Source organism: Thermobia domestica, chromosome 3, assembly GCF_964235325.1.
Source record: "Thermobia domestica chromosome 3, izTheDome1.hap1.1, whole genome shotgun sequence".
In the NCBI taxonomy this organism is placed as follows: domain Eukaryota; kingdom Metazoa; phylum Arthropoda; class Insecta; order Zygentoma; family Lepismatidae; genus Thermobia; species Thermobia domestica.
This window is the reverse complement of record NC_137456.1, coordinates 158518698-158535322: the sequence shown is the minus strand read 5'-3', so window position 1 is coordinate 158535322 and position 16625 is coordinate 158518698. Positions and strand designations below refer to the sequence as shown.

Genomic DNA, 16625 nt, shown 5'->3' with positions numbered 1-16625 from the left:
GTAAATTGTCATTTTTTTTTTTAAAGTTATATCTTAAGAATGCTTACAACAGTCAGCAAACAAATGACTTTTGGTATTATTAAAAAAAAAAAAAAAAGTAACGATACAGAAGCGCAAGAAGAGTACCTCTTGAGTCTATTTAAAGATAGAGCTTCAAGGGTTTACATTAACAATGGATTTTCTCAAATTACTTCACTCAGGCTCCTCGGCCTTAGAAATGAATGGAAAGAGTATTATTTTGTCAGCAGACAGCACTCCTAACCATCTCTAATATCCTACTTTCTTATATTCAGTCTGTTTCCCGTACAACTGTTTTATCTTTGCCACTGTTACCTTTATCGTCGTATTATTTTCAGGGTTCCCACCGACCTGGAAGGCCTGAAAAAGCCAGGGAATTTTAAGTGCAGACTTTTAGTTCACAGAACCCATTAGTCTTTTTGACTTACCCGGCTATTTGATAAGGGGTATTTTATAAAATAGTTAAATTTTTGCAGAATTTTTCTATCTACATACCTACATACCACCACCCCTTTGCACAGTATACGGATAGTAAATGAGAAACCTCCTGGTCGGGAAAAATATAGTTGCTTTTCTACGTTATATATAGATCTAGCAGTTTGTGAATCGTGACCTGGTAAAGTCAGGGAATTCGTTCTCGCCAAACAAGTGGGATACCTGATTTTCCTAAATGTGACTGACATTGTTATATCACTTTCCATTATTTCGTAATATATTTCTTATATGTAATTTCTTATATAAATATATATTTTTCACTTTTAAAATATCTTTTCTATTAATTTGCATTTATATAGTCGTAAAAATTACATTGAAATACAAAATTTCTTTTTCCAGAGTATTTCTTGGAAGATTGCATCCAGATGGTTAACTTCGTTCCTCCCATAGACAACAAGAAACGCAGAAAAGACAAGGAAGCCGATGAGACCACCGGGGAGGAAGCTGAAGAGAATATGAACAAAGTTGTAACTGGCGATTATAGCGTACAGACAAAGAATGCGATGTCTCAGTTAACGGAAAAGGAAATAAGTTTTGAGCTTATTGAGGTAATTTTATATCTTTCACTTATATAGACAAGTGCAATTAATTATATCGTTTTTCTTTTGTATCACTTATATATAGTTGAAAGAAAGAAATCCCAAAGTGAAATAAAAATGAATTACTAGAAAATAGTGAAAACATAATCATAAAGGAAGAAGCATACAGTAGCTCTTTTACATTAAATCGCTTTATTGGATAGAAAGGAATAAAATAAAGAGCAAGGGGAAAGTTAAAAAACATCAGGATGAGCGCCACATTGAAATTACAAGCTTACGAGATAGTATTATCAGGCAAGGCTGTAAGTAGATGAGAGTTCAGTCGAAGATTAAAGTAGTAAAACGAGCAAGTTGGTAGCAGTAAAGAAGAGCAAAATAAAAATAAAAATAGATTGAAACATGAAAATTAATGTAGAAATAAACGAGAAATCATGAAAAATGGGTAAGGTAGAATGAAAAGTGTGGGAGAAATAAATCATAATAACAATATGTAAAACATAAAGTGATGATAGAAGTTGAAAAGGTTGAAAAAATATGTAGTAAACTGAGTGAGGTTTCATATTACAGAGGTTAGGACTGGGACGGTTCGCAGAAAGGATATGTCTTGCAGTCTCTTTCTGAGGAGTATGGGGAAAAACCAAAGCGGAGTTTCTATGATAATTACACAGAAAGTGTGGTCAAATTGTATTGTTATGATTGGTTGTGTATCCTGATAGATTGTCCTTGCCGATGTAAGAACGCTGGACAGTGGTTTCATTTAATGATGTAAATTAGACTGGAAGAACATTAGTTACTAGAATAGGACAGTGTGATTGGGTGTTGGACGGTCAAATTGGTATCGAATATTGGATCGGTTTTTACATTTAGATTACTGGCGTTGGAATTGTGGAATCTTTCAAGAAATCAGTTCTTATAATGAGTGTAGAGGCTTTGGGATACCTTCGGTAATCTATCTTAAGGCGAGCCCAGAGCACCTTTTCGGTTTTAGATGAGATGATTAATATGGGGGTAAGCAAGATTCATTAGCTTCAGAAGATTGAAGGATGTATGATATTGGGTAATGGAAGTTGGGAGTAGGGGATTTTATAGTGGCTCATTATTATTTCCAATGTTTTTTCATGACTGAAGTGTTCACTGATAAGGTTTAGAGAATATCCACTTGCCCATGGCCTCAATGAACTTGCAGAATTTTCCAACACACGCCCTTATCTCAAAAACGCATCAAAAATCTTGATTCAACTTCTCAGTTTGTTTTTTGAAAAATTTCACAATTAAAAAATATCTGTTATCTCAGTCGCTACTCAACATCTCATGTGAAACCAGAAAGAGTTTGACATGCTGTAAAATTATTCACCGAAGCATCCTCCCCCAATCTCATGCTCATCACGAAAACTGGTTCGTTGAAAGATCTTCATTAAAATAATTCCCATATGTACACCTATATGATTTTCGGTGTTACTTTGACCCCTAACATCCCATTACAAACAAAACGCACACTTCTTGTCATTTCAATAATTGCAAATTTTCCAGCCTCGTTTACTATTTTTGAAATGCATCCACCGTTTAGGATTGCCAACTGGCCTGGTCGGAAACATTGCTGTTATTTTGATTATGGCCGGTGAGTGGTACAAACTTGTTACCAGCCCCTTTATGACCAGTATTTTGAAGTCTGTAATACAGCATAAAACCTCGAACATCTTCAACAGTGCCTTTACAAATACAAATGCCCGTTGTGTTATACATTAAGCGATTTTTTTTAAAAGCTATGGCAGTTTTTTCTCATTTATTTAACATTTAAGAAACTTGATAATTAAATTTTATTTGAAACACTGCTTTCAACAATAGAGACAGAAGTGTATAATTTGTCATAATTATCTGGCATAAATATAGCGATAAATTTAAATTGTCTATCGACTGTTGGCAAATAACGTTTAGGCATTTCGTTAGTACAATGTTAGTTGCATTGTTTAGTTTCACGTCTTTAGGTCTGCATATGACATTTTTCCTTAAACTTTCAACTTACTTCCTTAGGACTTCTTAAAGCAATTTCCTGTAAAGAGTAATTCAAATTAAGCCTTATGTGACAATAATGTGAAATCCAAAATTGTAACATAAGGCTTAATATACTTTTGTTCACTTGTTTCGATAATTTTAAAGAAGTGCCAATTACTGGTAAATACCATAAAATGATCAATACTGACTTCAGTTTCTCATTTTTTGCACAATGTATCTATTAAGTTTATTAGTGAATGTACTAAGGATATGCAGAATACAGGTGCTAATGCACTTCTGTCCACGATAGTACTTTTCCTCCCCATGTATAGTTCCGAACAGAGATACTTAACACTTAGGTCTATCATAGTTAATTTTGAGAGGATGCCGGTAATTTTATTTTCCAAAGTTGGCAACCCTACCACCATTCAGTCTTGTATTGGCAAAAGTGTAACTCTTCTTTCAATTCGCGATACTTTTGCAGTTCTCAAAAGTTCCCCGTGTACCAGTCCCAGAACGCGCAACCTATCACAACAGTACATTTGGTCACATCTTTCGCATGTGTCCCAAGCAGAGATGGACAGACACATTAACATCGTTTCCGTAAACCGGATACCCTTGTCTTAACTATCTATAATACTTTGCCTCACGACACTCACTCCGTTTTTATTTTTACTATATTATTATTTTACTTACGATAGTTTACGGTATTTCTCCTTTCCTCATATTCTCATTTTGCTTCGTCATCCATTTTTTATTTATTTATTTTTTTATATATATCTACATTATCATTGTTGGTTAAACTATTCACCATGCTTCAATAATTTTCCTCTTCATCTAGTATTCCGTCATTCCGCTGTACTCCTATTAGCCTACCCATCCCATTTGCTGTATTTTCCTTTACTAAGCTTTCAGCCAACTAATACGATTTCGTGACCACGTGACCAACGTTGTGCCTACCCGGAGGCTACTCACTTTTTTCTGCTCTTCCTTCTGTACATTATATTGCTAGAAAATAGTGAAGAGTAAACATAACGCGAAAAAAATCATAACATCCAAATTTCAGAGCCGTTTACAACAGCAGTAAACATTGGTAAAGTTTGCAAGACTCCTTAAAATTATGCAATTGCAATAACTTGTAATTACCAAACTATTGCCGTAATGGTATAGAAGCAAAGGGAAATAATAATCATTTTCAAAATTTCCCTCAAATAAGTCATTTTAAGCAGTATAGCTATCTATCCATGTTTTTCATGTCTCGGGAACGATTGGAGATATCAGAGTTATTTAAACGGCGTTATTATCTTTGTCTATTGAAAGTCATCTACGTGATCGGATATAAGATTTATGAAAGCAATGTTTTGAAATAAAGCTAAATTGTGAATCGTTGTAACTTTGTTCCTACTTATTTGAAACGACATATAATCATAGTATTGTACGCTATAAGGTACCTTGGATGTGGATTGTCTCGCTTGCGATATTACTGTTTAGAGGATTCCGAAATTTGGATTTATCATCCTTTGTTTTTAAGACAAGAAAGATTCCGTTTAACATGTGGATTTGAAATGTATAAACTGACGTAGTCCGCTATTTGGGGAGAAAAAAAAAAAGGTAGAACTTTATGCGAACAACCTTGTTAATGAGGTATAGTAAGACACTGATGATGTGATGTGTGAACTCCAATTTCAGTGGCGGCGCTAGGATCAACTAGGCGGTCAGAACACTTTCCGCTTTCTGTTTGGCAAGTCGCCATTGTCACGTTCTTACCCTACCCTTCTTCCCCGTCCCTCCCCTCTTCGTTTTACCTGAACGTCAAAAAGTAGGACGAAAGAGTCTTTTTACTCAGGATCATTTAATATTGTGTTGGTAGTGGATACAAAATTTGTTTTTTTTTTTGTAAAATGATTTTCAGACTAGCGTATGTCTGTTAGTATCTAGCGTCCGTGTAGGCATTTGTATGAGTTCTTTACTCGTTTTAGGCCTATATACCGGCACGTTTAGGTATGCATTCTGCTGTTCCATTATTATAATTGATTTAATTTCTCTTGCACTTCGTTAAAACAAAGACCACGGAAGATAAATGACTACGAAAGACGTATGATGCAGTAGTCTAGGCTCCCTCAACACAGCCCCCTTTTATCACACCCTCTTGCCTGCGACCCTTACAATTAATTTCCTGTTTAAAAGTTTTTATTATTATTATTATTGTTATTGCTGTTCATCGCTTACAGTTGTAAGTTCTATTTGTATTTTTCTTGTATTTAAATCTGCAGATTTTAACGAATTTCATTCCTCTTTTATTCCAATTGTTTTTAAAACGATTCTCGTAATTCTTCAATGTTTTTGTATTTAGAAACAAGTGTACAAATAAAAATATGTCTCAAAAGTAGTTCAAAATATTAAAAAAAAAAAATCTGCTAGACTCTAATTACATTTATCATTCACATCTTCCTTCTCACCCTCATATCGGGCTGCGATGGTTCAATGGTAAGCCTGTGGCAATACCCAAGTGGTCTCAGGGGTTCGGCTTCGGATCATGAGGGGCAGTCCACTGGGGGTGCGAATCCCTCCGAGGGGCATAGTCGGATTTTTAATTGTCCTGGACCTTTCTGTGTTCGTGTCCCTGTCGTGTTTGGATTACGCAGAAATTGCACGAACTGTCCATGTCAAATAGTATCCCAGTTAGGACGAACTTTAAGAAAAAAAAGTGGTAGAGCGTTCACCTATGGTGCATGAGGTCCTTCGATCCCAGCTCGGGCCAAGTGAGCTTTGTGATGGAGAAACATGCACGTGTTTCCTCGAGGTTCTCCCGTGTCCTCCTACTTTATTCCACTATTTAATTCATTTCTCATCCTCACCGTCTTATTTAGACTAGCTGACATGATCGTACGACGAAGATTTCATTTTTTCAACCCTCATGTTCTCGCGAGTCCAAGGTTGAGAAACCTCGCAATATATATATATATATATATATATATATATATATATATATATATATATATATATATATATATATATACTTAATTTAAATTCATATTCTTTGCAATAACCTATTTATAATTACGGAGTCCTTTTCCCCCCTGTTTTTTCTATTGAGAAGAATGAAATGAACCGTAATTTTTGAGGCAAACGTGTCATCTGAGCGCCGCGGACTTTGAAGAGAAACTGAAGCATACCACATGGTTTGTTCTTTAGTCGGCAGCCGTGTTGGGTATCTTAAAGTTAGATGTGGCAACTCAGCTCTGTTGATAGTCGTGTTGGGGGTGGGTAGTGTGTTTGCAGCTCCTATTGGTTGACACTTTCTTGTAGTCTGAAAAATAGTGTTGCAAAGTTGAGAACATTTCTCTACGTTAACGGAGAGATGGGGAAAGATACTACAATATTATAAAGCAAATTTGCTCTGAATTTCAGAACTTATTTGGAGCATTGCATGTATTTTAAGAAAACAGTATTTACAAAAAAAAATCTTTAAGAATCGAGAAAAGACTCTTTAGATTACTTTCAACAACTATTTTAATTTCATACAAATTTACTACATACAGTATGGGGCGTTTCAAATACCAAGGACAAACTCAACATCTGGCCAGCTTTTTTATTTACCCGAAGTATAATAATAATATAATAACTAATTGAATTAAGATCGTTTTGTTGAGTTCACCATTACTACCCGGAATGCTTCATATGTTTTAAAATAGTGCACATTGATCATATACTAAACGCTAACCAACTTTCTGATACAGCCTGAGACACCAATTAATACTGAAAACAGAAACAACCTATAACAGTGTAAGACGAAGTTGAAGGAAGTTGGCCAGTGACTGCACTGAAAAATGTCATTGATTTGCTTGATGGAACTTGAGGAAATCATCTGGAGAAACCTCAGACAGGATAGCCATCGGATTTGAGCTTGGGATCATCACATTAAGAAAGATCGCTAACCACTAGCCTATATTTTTGATTGATTTTTTTATTTGATGATTAGCGTCTTTTTTAGCAGCGAGGAATCCGAGCTACATGTGCTCCTGTCGATAACCGCTTAGGCATGAGGGAGCTACTACCCTACATTTGTTCGTTAAGCATTTCTCTTTTTAAAATCTCGGGTTTGCCTCGTATTCCTGCGAGTAGCAGGTTTTCAAGCAGGCTTTCTAAAGGGAATTGGAAGGAACTAACAAAATTTCGTATAATTATTCTATTTTAAAATAAGGATTCGTATGCTCTGATATACTCTGAAATAGATTTGTATTTCTTATTATTTTAATGAAAAATCGTATTTTTGTTATGAATGCGGATTGTCGGTAATCCTTTATCATGTAGGACATTGTTTCATTTTATCTTACAAAAACAATAAAACACAGAAAAACAAAATTCAAATCAACTTAAATCTTAAATTACTATAAACACAGCATCTTTATTTTGACATAACACAATTCTATTGTTCGCAAAATCATTCAATTGTTGCGTAATATCATGCACTTACTTAAATAACTATTCCAGAGAAGCAATATACTCCATCATGACTAAATGATTGTCTTCTCACATTGTTTAAATAGGTAATGGGTTGACTCCCTGTGGGAGCTTATGTTTTCAATCCTAAGTTAAGCTGCCTCATAGTACTCGCTTACCTTTCCTTGCTATAACGTTCGTTCAGTTCCTTTTCTGGCTATAAAACGATCTTGTTGAAGCATACTAAATAAAAATAAAAAGTTACCTATAGATTAAGAGAAAATGTTTAGGAATCAGTTTTATTCATAACTCACTGTAGAACACCCTTGTGTTTATGTGAATAGCGTACGCACTTTTGGCGCGGAAGACCCCGGTTCGAATCCCGGTAGGAGCTTATGAGGTTCGGATCCCAATATAAGCTGTAGGTCCGCGTCCCACATACTCTTGCTGCTGAAACGAACGCTAAACTCAAATAAAAAAGATCATATCATAACCAATTGTATTTATATTCATTATAGCTATATAGACCTCATTGTTCAGCCGACAAAGAAAAGGATATATTTCTCGAGTACGAGTCGACAGTGAAGGGGAAGTGAATAACATGAACACAAAGGAATTAAACATTTTTCTTTCTGCATTAATAGCACAATATAGTTCTTATAATAACAGTAACTACTAGAATTCATAAATTTGCAACACTGTTTTTAGTTCGCATATTTTCCGTCGATCTTGTCATCTGTGGCGCACTATAGTATTACAGAATATGTCAAGTGTCAAATAATTTCCTTCCGTCGATATTTGCATCGTTCAAAATTTTAATTTCTTATTTATTTATACTGTTTTTGATCTATTATTTTAGGAGTTACAAGGGAATTTCAAAATATTTTTATAGGCGAAGCTCCATTCACGATAACACTGTTAATATAATTCTAAGAGGGTTTTTTTTCTTTCTTTGTTTCTTTTTATTTTTCAAGTACTTTTTGCCAGTTGTATACCAAAGCAACCAAGTAAAGTAATATTCTACTGAAATTTGTGATATATTTCGTAAACTGAAATAGATTTTTTTTTTTTTTTTTTTTTAAAGTGTAATTGGCTGTATACTTTGGTTTTGTTAAAATAATTTCAGGTTTAATTTATCATACGGAATTGCGTAGTTACAACTTCATGTTTAGTTCATAGCTTAATTTCACATTTCTTACATACGATAATATTCTGTTGTTAAAGCTATACTGCTTCACTTCGTAATGTGATATTGAAGTATATCGTTATTCTATCATTTTAATGGTACTCTCTTTCTACAGGAGCTGTTAAAGTACATCAAATCTTTGAAAATCCCTGGAGCAGTTCTTATATTCTTACCCGGTTGGAACTTGATATTTGCTCTCATGCGTCATCTGAAACAGCATCCAGTTTTTGGTAAGAATTTACAAGTGGTTGAGTATGCTATAAGCTTAAACGTTATTATTAGAGGTACAAGTTATTCGCAATGCACGATAAAACGAAATGCGGCAGAATTAAGTAATCTTCAGTTTCTTGACGTTTTATAATACTCTGTGTGTATTTTCATTAGTTTCCGTTGCGCGAGATCACGCGAAATTTTAAAAATACGTTTTCATTAATTTAAAAACGCTAGTTTTCCGCTGAACGGTAGAACGTGGTATGAACGGTGAATTTGGGTGATTCGGTTACGGCTATAGAAAACTTGCTGCACGTTAGCAATCACCGTCGCAGCTGGATGGGGAGTTTCGAAGTGATGATTGTATGAAGTTTGTTGTAAATGCAGTTTCTTCCAACAAGCAATGCCATTTTTTTTTTTTTCTATTTCTTTCTTTCTTTAAGTATGGACTGATAAGTGACAAACGTACAACAATGAAAGAGGAAAATGTGGAAACATGTAACATGCTTACGTTTAATGCTTAAATGTAACTTGTGCGTATATGTTTTCAGAAGGAGGCAAAACTTTCCTATTCCTAGTAAGTTTATTTACTGATTTTCCTTCAGTTTGATTTAAAAATATACATAATTTTCTATAAGTGAAATTTAGAATGTCAAAGTGAAAAAAATTTAGTTTAGTTTGTTCTTAAGCAAGTAATGGTTTATTTTTGTAGTGTTCTATGAATAAAAGGAACAATTGTAAAAGTGTAAGGTAATATCTTTTCCAGAAGAGCTACAAAATGTGAACCTTTATTTGGAAAATGCTATAAAACGCGAAATACGAAAAACGAAACCAGAAATTCCCAAATTCTTAGTGCGAAAAACTCGTGCCCCTAGTTGTTATACATTAATGTAAACGTTACGAACAGTATGGTAATATTGGGTGAAATTACGATTTTACCGTGGAGAATGGATCATAATGAAATATATACGGTACTAGACAGATAGTAGTATTAAGATTAATTTATATATTCTAACTAACACTTGAGGCATACAGCAGATTTTTTTTAAATTTATTTATTTATTAAGCATCACAGTGTTACAGAATTCCATCCTTTTGAAATTTTACGATGTCTGGCACTATATTTTCTAATAAGTGTGATTATTATTATTATTATTATTATTATCTTCGCTACGCTTCAGTGTACATCGTAAATCTTTCCGCGGCCTGAAGTAACTTTACATGCAGAACATACCCACTTATCACGTACACTCATGTCCAAAATGATTGTCGCATATCTATAACTGTCTTCTTGTAAGAATATAATTTGATAATGACTTTGCAGGGTGCTTTTAATACTGATAATCCGGAAATGTATATTTGTGGAAAATTTCATAGGAAAAGAATTATAAATACGAGCATTAGAATGAGTAAAACAAAATGTTGCTAAATGGACAAGAAAGATTTATTTTCGTTCTATTCTTATTTACTGCTCTTTTAACATGAAATATGCCACATACATGTCTTTGCCTCTTATACACATACTAACATTATAAGAAATACCGGGCGAATTCGTTATCAAATTATATTCCTACAACAACATATTTATAGACATGCGACAATAATTTTGGACATGAGTGTACATGATATTCCTTCGTACTACATGTTGCGTTATCTGCTGTTTATCTTCGGGATTGATGTTCTGTGTTCAGAACATGAACCGTTGTATGTATACACAACTTACCTTTTGTTTCGTATCACGATATTGGATCTCATCATATTCGCAGAGCTATGCAAAACGGAATTATTTAAAATCGCTGGAGATTTTCCTATTAAAGACTGTATTTTTTTGCAGTTTATATACGCTACCACAGCTTTTACTTTCCTAACTATTTCAGTTTTCTAATATTCACCACAGATTCAGCCAGAAGCGTCCGTATATGCTTTACCAACAAAGCCAAGTCAAGTAATTTTAATTCGTTTCATGAATTTTCTAATCATTTCAGACGTTTGTGTCAAATCGTGGGAATTCATAAAATATGCAGACATTGTTTGTCTTTCTATTTTATCATAATCCCTTGATATAGCCCAATTACAGTCACTTTTCTTCATGTTTTATCAGATTTCGGTGATGGAAGCTCTTCTTAATGGACTTAGTGGCCCGCGAACATCACTGAAATCGTTAATGTGATCTGCACTGTCTGACAGTTGAAGAGCGTTGGCCTACAGCAATATTCAGTATTATACGGACGAAAAATATCACGAAAATAGTAGTTGTAATAATACGTTCCCTTTAAGTACCAATAAACAGTAATCAATGGCCATATTCTCTGTACCATGTACTTTTAATGCAGAAAAAACTGGTACTTCGAACTATTACACATTCGTTTCTAAAGGATTAGAAGGGTGACTACAATGTACTAAAAGGAGAAATAGTAGTATGAAAGAAACACAATTAGAAATAAAAGGAACGGTGATTACGGTTAGTTAGTATCATATAAAAGAACGTACTACCTTGGTTCGAATCCCATTCGAAACTAGATTTCATCCTTTATAGACACACTGCTGCTAAAGGACTTACGTAGGTTGGATAAAAAGTAGAGACGATACTTGTCCCACGTCAGAGGCTGTGTCTCAGCATTATAGGACTTTCATAAATGATAAGGGAATGTGAGGCGATGAAATATAACGAGTGGTAACCAATGTGTGCTATCAGTGCCGCAAAGTAGGGGAGAAAGTGGAAGTGTGATAACTGTTCCAGAAAGACGAACAACCTGAGTGAACCAAGGTTGACTCATTGCACAACAATATTTTCAGAGACTTCGAGACTACCTTTTCGCCAAAGTGAAGGAACCGCTTCGCAGGAAGCACATCATCATAAAGAGAACCCATCATCCATGCCATATGACGGTCTTTGTGAGACATCGACAAAGATTTATGTGCTGATGGTGTATGACACATTACACACTTGTGGCAATTACACTGAAGGAATGTAACAGATGTTCTGTGCATAAATCCGGGTACGAATTATAACAGTGTTTCCATTATTTTGTGTCCAGCCCTTGGAAATAGATACGAGGGGTGGGTGGAAAGTTCGTTGCCGAATCCAGAAGGAGTGCACGTGAAATAGTTAAATTTTAGTTATTCTGTATACTCCACCGAAATTCATTACACTTCCTTGCACGGTGCTCCAATTTTTGTAGAGGTTAAAAAAATTGAAGACTATCCCGTAGCACTAATCACCTCCTTACCAGATCTAAAATGGCGTCCTTTGAAATGTTTGGGGAATATCGTGTAGTGTCAGTTGTGTTTGCAGCGCTCGATGGACAGGGACGATGTCCTAAAAAAACAGAATTCCTTTTTGCAATTTTAAACTTTCACAGCGGACTTATGTATTTTTTTGGTTCGACAGGAATGTGAGTGCCTCCACTGACTGTTGTTTCGTTTCAAGATCTTAGTGGTACAACCATATTTCGTCCATAGTTACTATTTGTGGCAGAAATTCGTTGGTATTGCGGTCAAAATGGGAGAAGACTTCCCTTGATGCCCTCGCTCTTTCATGCTTTTGATTTGGTGACAGACTTTTCGGGACCTATTTAGCCGAGAGCTTGCGCATGCCCGAGTCATGGATTATGCTACCGACGAGTTCCTGAGAAATCCCACAGTCTGCCACAAGTTTTCAGTTCAAGGTTCTGCGATTTTCAAGAAAAATGTCATTAATTTCATCCACGAATTCGAGACAATCACGGTTTTCGTTTCGTTTTCCTCCACGTGGAGCATTATCTGTTGAGAAAGTGCCACGTTTAAATTTGCCACCCGCTTCTTCACCACTGCATATGACGGGGGAGAGTCCGTAGTATTTCACTGATTTCCTCATGAATTTGCTTCGGTGACTTTCCTTGGAATAAAAATCTGATGATAGCTCTGATCTCGATATTCGTGAAATTCGCTGATTGGGGACACAGGATCACTTCAGGGGCCTGAAAACAGTTAGAATTCCGTTATTAATACGAAAATTTGTATTTATACACAACAGAGAGACAACTTTTTATTCAAGACAACGTCGTCTATTGGTCTGAGACGATGCGTCGACTATCAAAAAGCATCCAGATTTCTTTTATCAATGTCTATATATGTTCATATTTTGTTTTTGTGTAGATTTCGTATGTATATATTTCGTTCCGCAAAAGATATAGGCCTTTTAATATTTCAACTACGAATAGTAGATAACTAGATGATTATCGGAGCTCTTAAATCTATCAAGTTAAACCAAATATTAAACATCGTAATTCTTTTTTCTTTCAACTTCGCAGGTACTCCTGAGTATGCAATCATTCCACTTCATTCACAGTTACCACGTGAAGACCAAAGAAGAGTATTCGAGCCAGTGCCCCCAGGTGTTACAAAGGTTTGTATAATCCTAGATTCTCAAGAGAAGGTGAATTCTTGAAACTGGTTTTAAGTATATTTTGTAGCCATCAGCAAACGAAAATATCATATTTTAGATGTGTATACACAAATTACATATGAAATATATTATTAATTTTGTCAATATCTTACGTCCAATATATCATATAGTAATTATGCTTAGCAACAAGTTGGGTGTTGGCATTGTAATATAACATTTCGGATTATTTCATGAAAACATAGTGAATCTTTTCTGTTTTACCCTGTTATTTCGAAAGTACTATTTTTGTCTTGTTCCCGTGTTGTCAGTTACATAGACATGACATTTATACACATATTGATTGATTGATATTTCTCGTTAGTAAAATATTTGTAAAAAAATGCGAAAGAAATACATTGTAAATAAATAATGAGTAGATAAATTTGATAGGCAAATCGAATTTTTGGAAGTCAGGCTATGCTATGTACTTTAAATCTCTTTAAATTCTGAGTGTGGTTAGTATCAGTGGCTTGAAATGAAAACTAGCAATACAATTTATTATGACTGAATTGTACAGTGGGTTGCGTGTCACCAGGAGACTTCTACCCACAGTAATGAATGACGTTCTATTCGTGCTTACCAAATGGCAGAGTTTCACTGAAACCTCTCCAAAGTGGAAAAGGGATATCATGGATAAAAGAAAAGGTACTTAACAACGCAAGCGTCGCAAACTCCATGACAGTCACTGAAGATTGTCTGATGATTGACTTAGAACGTATAATTCGACGGAGAAGCGAAGAGTGAATTGTGTGCCTCTTTCCCGTGCTTTTTATATAATTCAACCTCCTGACGTATCACGCAGAAAAATCCTTTAAAAAAATTGTTTTTCAATCTGCTGCTGCTATTTTTCTCTTCATCTTTTGGGAAGTCAGTGCGTTCGTTTTCTATATCACGTCAACAGATGTGTTTGTTGGGTAAAAGCAACAGGCCGAGAAGCATACGTAGAAGTCAGCTGGCTGTTATGTTGTTGCTTTCGATGGGAAAGTTTGTTTTCCCATTCACACAACTAACCTTGACCATATGTTGTTGCTTTCTATTAACTATTTCTCAACTTCCGTGTGCGAAAATACATACACTGAAAATAAGATTTTAATCAACCATCCATTTCAATTTTATGAAGAAAAAAAAAAAGCCTTATGCATTATGATGTGCCAATTTATTATATGGCATTAGGTTATAAAAATGAAGTATTCTATTGGATATATACAGTTATTTGATAGTATCTGACAGTTTAATTTGTAGAACTCAGAAGATCAAAGGGTATATTGATATATTGTAGCTATTATGATTAGCCCGCATGCCTGGAGTGTAGAGATGCCAAGGGTTTCGGGAGAATTATATCTTCCGCGCGTATTTTGAATGGAAAGTTTTCGTCTTGAATTTTTAAAATACAAATGAGGATAGGTAGTTCTGTCTCGCTTATCCTCATTATAACAAAAACTAGGAATTATCAGGAATCAAATTGGATCATACCATAAGAAAAAAGAACATAATTTGCTTCACCAGGTCAACGAATGATTTATAGATTCATTGTTGTAGAATTCGGAAGTGGTGTTCAATGGCAGAAGTCCTAAGGTTGAAAAATTAATAGTATCAGTAACAACTGTAAATAAAACTGTCGTATTGTCGCACGGAATTGTTTAAATTTAGGTAGTAAGTAAAATTTAAGTTAGTCATATGCTTTTATGCGGAAATTAGACCAAATAGTGTAATAAAAACGCTTCTACCACGAATTATATTTCAAACTCACTGACGGGAAAATACCTGGTTCTTTGCAGAAACATATAGTGTTTTTCAAGTTCGGTGACAAGCAATACAATGTACAGTAATTCCACTTTGAAAACCATCTAAGGTAATTTGCCCATACCGAACCCAGAACTCACAAGTCTTCCTTGTTTTTAGAATATTCTCCAGGAAAGGAAATCTGGAAGTCTAAGAAAACATAAGAAGCCGATATATATATAATATATACAAAATATAGACTGGTTTTGCATCACTCTGGTTTGAGTGATTATTATCCTAGGTTAGATTCAGTGTTCTGAGAATTTTCGATAGTAATTCATACTCCCTAGACCATTAGCGAAATACTTGGAAGTTACAGGTAGTGAACTCCAGTGTAGAACGGTAGAAGTATTTTTTCGTTATTCAGTAGATAGATGTAAGTTGTTGTAAATATGTTCTACATCAAATTTTCGTTTATTTTGTTTTCAGATAATTTTGTCAACAAACATTGCAGAAACTTCGGTCACAATCAATGATGTAGTATATGTTATTGACAGTTGCAAAGCAAAAATGAAGCTTTTTACATCTCACAACAATATGACGAACTATGCCACTGTGTGGGCCTCAAAAACAAACTTAGAACAAAGAAAAGGTCGTGCCGGACGAGTACGCCCAGGATTCTGCTTTCATCTATGCAGTCGAGTAAGTAAAGGAAATAAATGTGGAAAAGTTAACAAAAATGAATTTCTGTGTGTGAAGTGTAGACTTTAACCTGCCGATATTACATTGCATGGCGTTTAATAAATTTTGTGTCGTATTGTAATATTATTTTATCAACATCAAAATTGTCATTATTCAATGAGTAGAGGTAATTTCTTAGATAGATAATATACGGCACTAAATGACACTTCTCTCATCGGTATTCTCATAAAATCCCCATATCAACCAGTAGCTGAGGCGAATTCATCATGAACATTCATATAGAATAATTGTAGTTATGCTTTTCAGTCATGCACTTGCAAATTCCACAGCACTCCTTTCTCACTTACACTTACTGTAAAAGATACACTGCCTTTCTCTTCCATCAGAACTACTAAGAATGGAAGGTTTGATATGCATTTAGCGTTTACTTGAGAATGACGACGAAAAAATGTTCTCAGTAGTAATGTTCCAAAAACATTCTGTTTTTGATTTTCGTTAGGTGTACGCAAGCTCATATCCAGATTTTTAATCAATAATTTGCCACAACGAAATGCGTTCTCTTTTGTTGCAGACTGTAAATATAATAAAAATATACTAATATTTATCTTATCGACTCAACATCTCTTATGGGGCCGCGGTGGCTCAGTGGTAGAGCGTTCACCTCTGGTGCTTGGGGTCCCGGGTTCGATCCCAGCCCCCGCCAATGAGCTCCTCTGTGGCTAAGCGGTTAGCGTACGCGCCTTTGGCGTGGGAGACCCGGGTTCGATTCCCGGCGGGAGCTCATGTGGTTCGGATTCCACGTTAATCAGTAGGTCCACGTCTCATATGGCCTCGCTGCTGAAAGGGACGCTAAACTAAAATCAACTCAACCAGCCCCCGCCAAGTGAAGTTT

At 35.1% G+C, this 16625-nt stretch overlaps 1 protein-coding gene across 3 annotated transcripts in view; it reads left to right on the top strand.

The window, feature by feature from the left end:
- Positions 1–16625, top strand: part of mle (dosage compensation regulator mle) — a 127123-nt gene that overhangs the window by 64308 nt on the left and 46190 nt on the right. For all 3 annotated transcript variants that reach the window (XM_081751938.1, XM_081751937.1, XM_081751939.1), the window contains 4 exons: positions 853–1061; positions 8789–8903; positions 13176–13270; positions 15521–15733. In XM_081751938.1, the coding sequence (XP_081608064.1) occupies positions 853–1061; positions 8789–8903; positions 13176–13270; positions 15521–15733 (632 nt within the window). The remainder of the gene's footprint in view (positions 1–852; positions 1062–8788; positions 8904–13175; positions 13271–15520; positions 15734–16625) is intronic.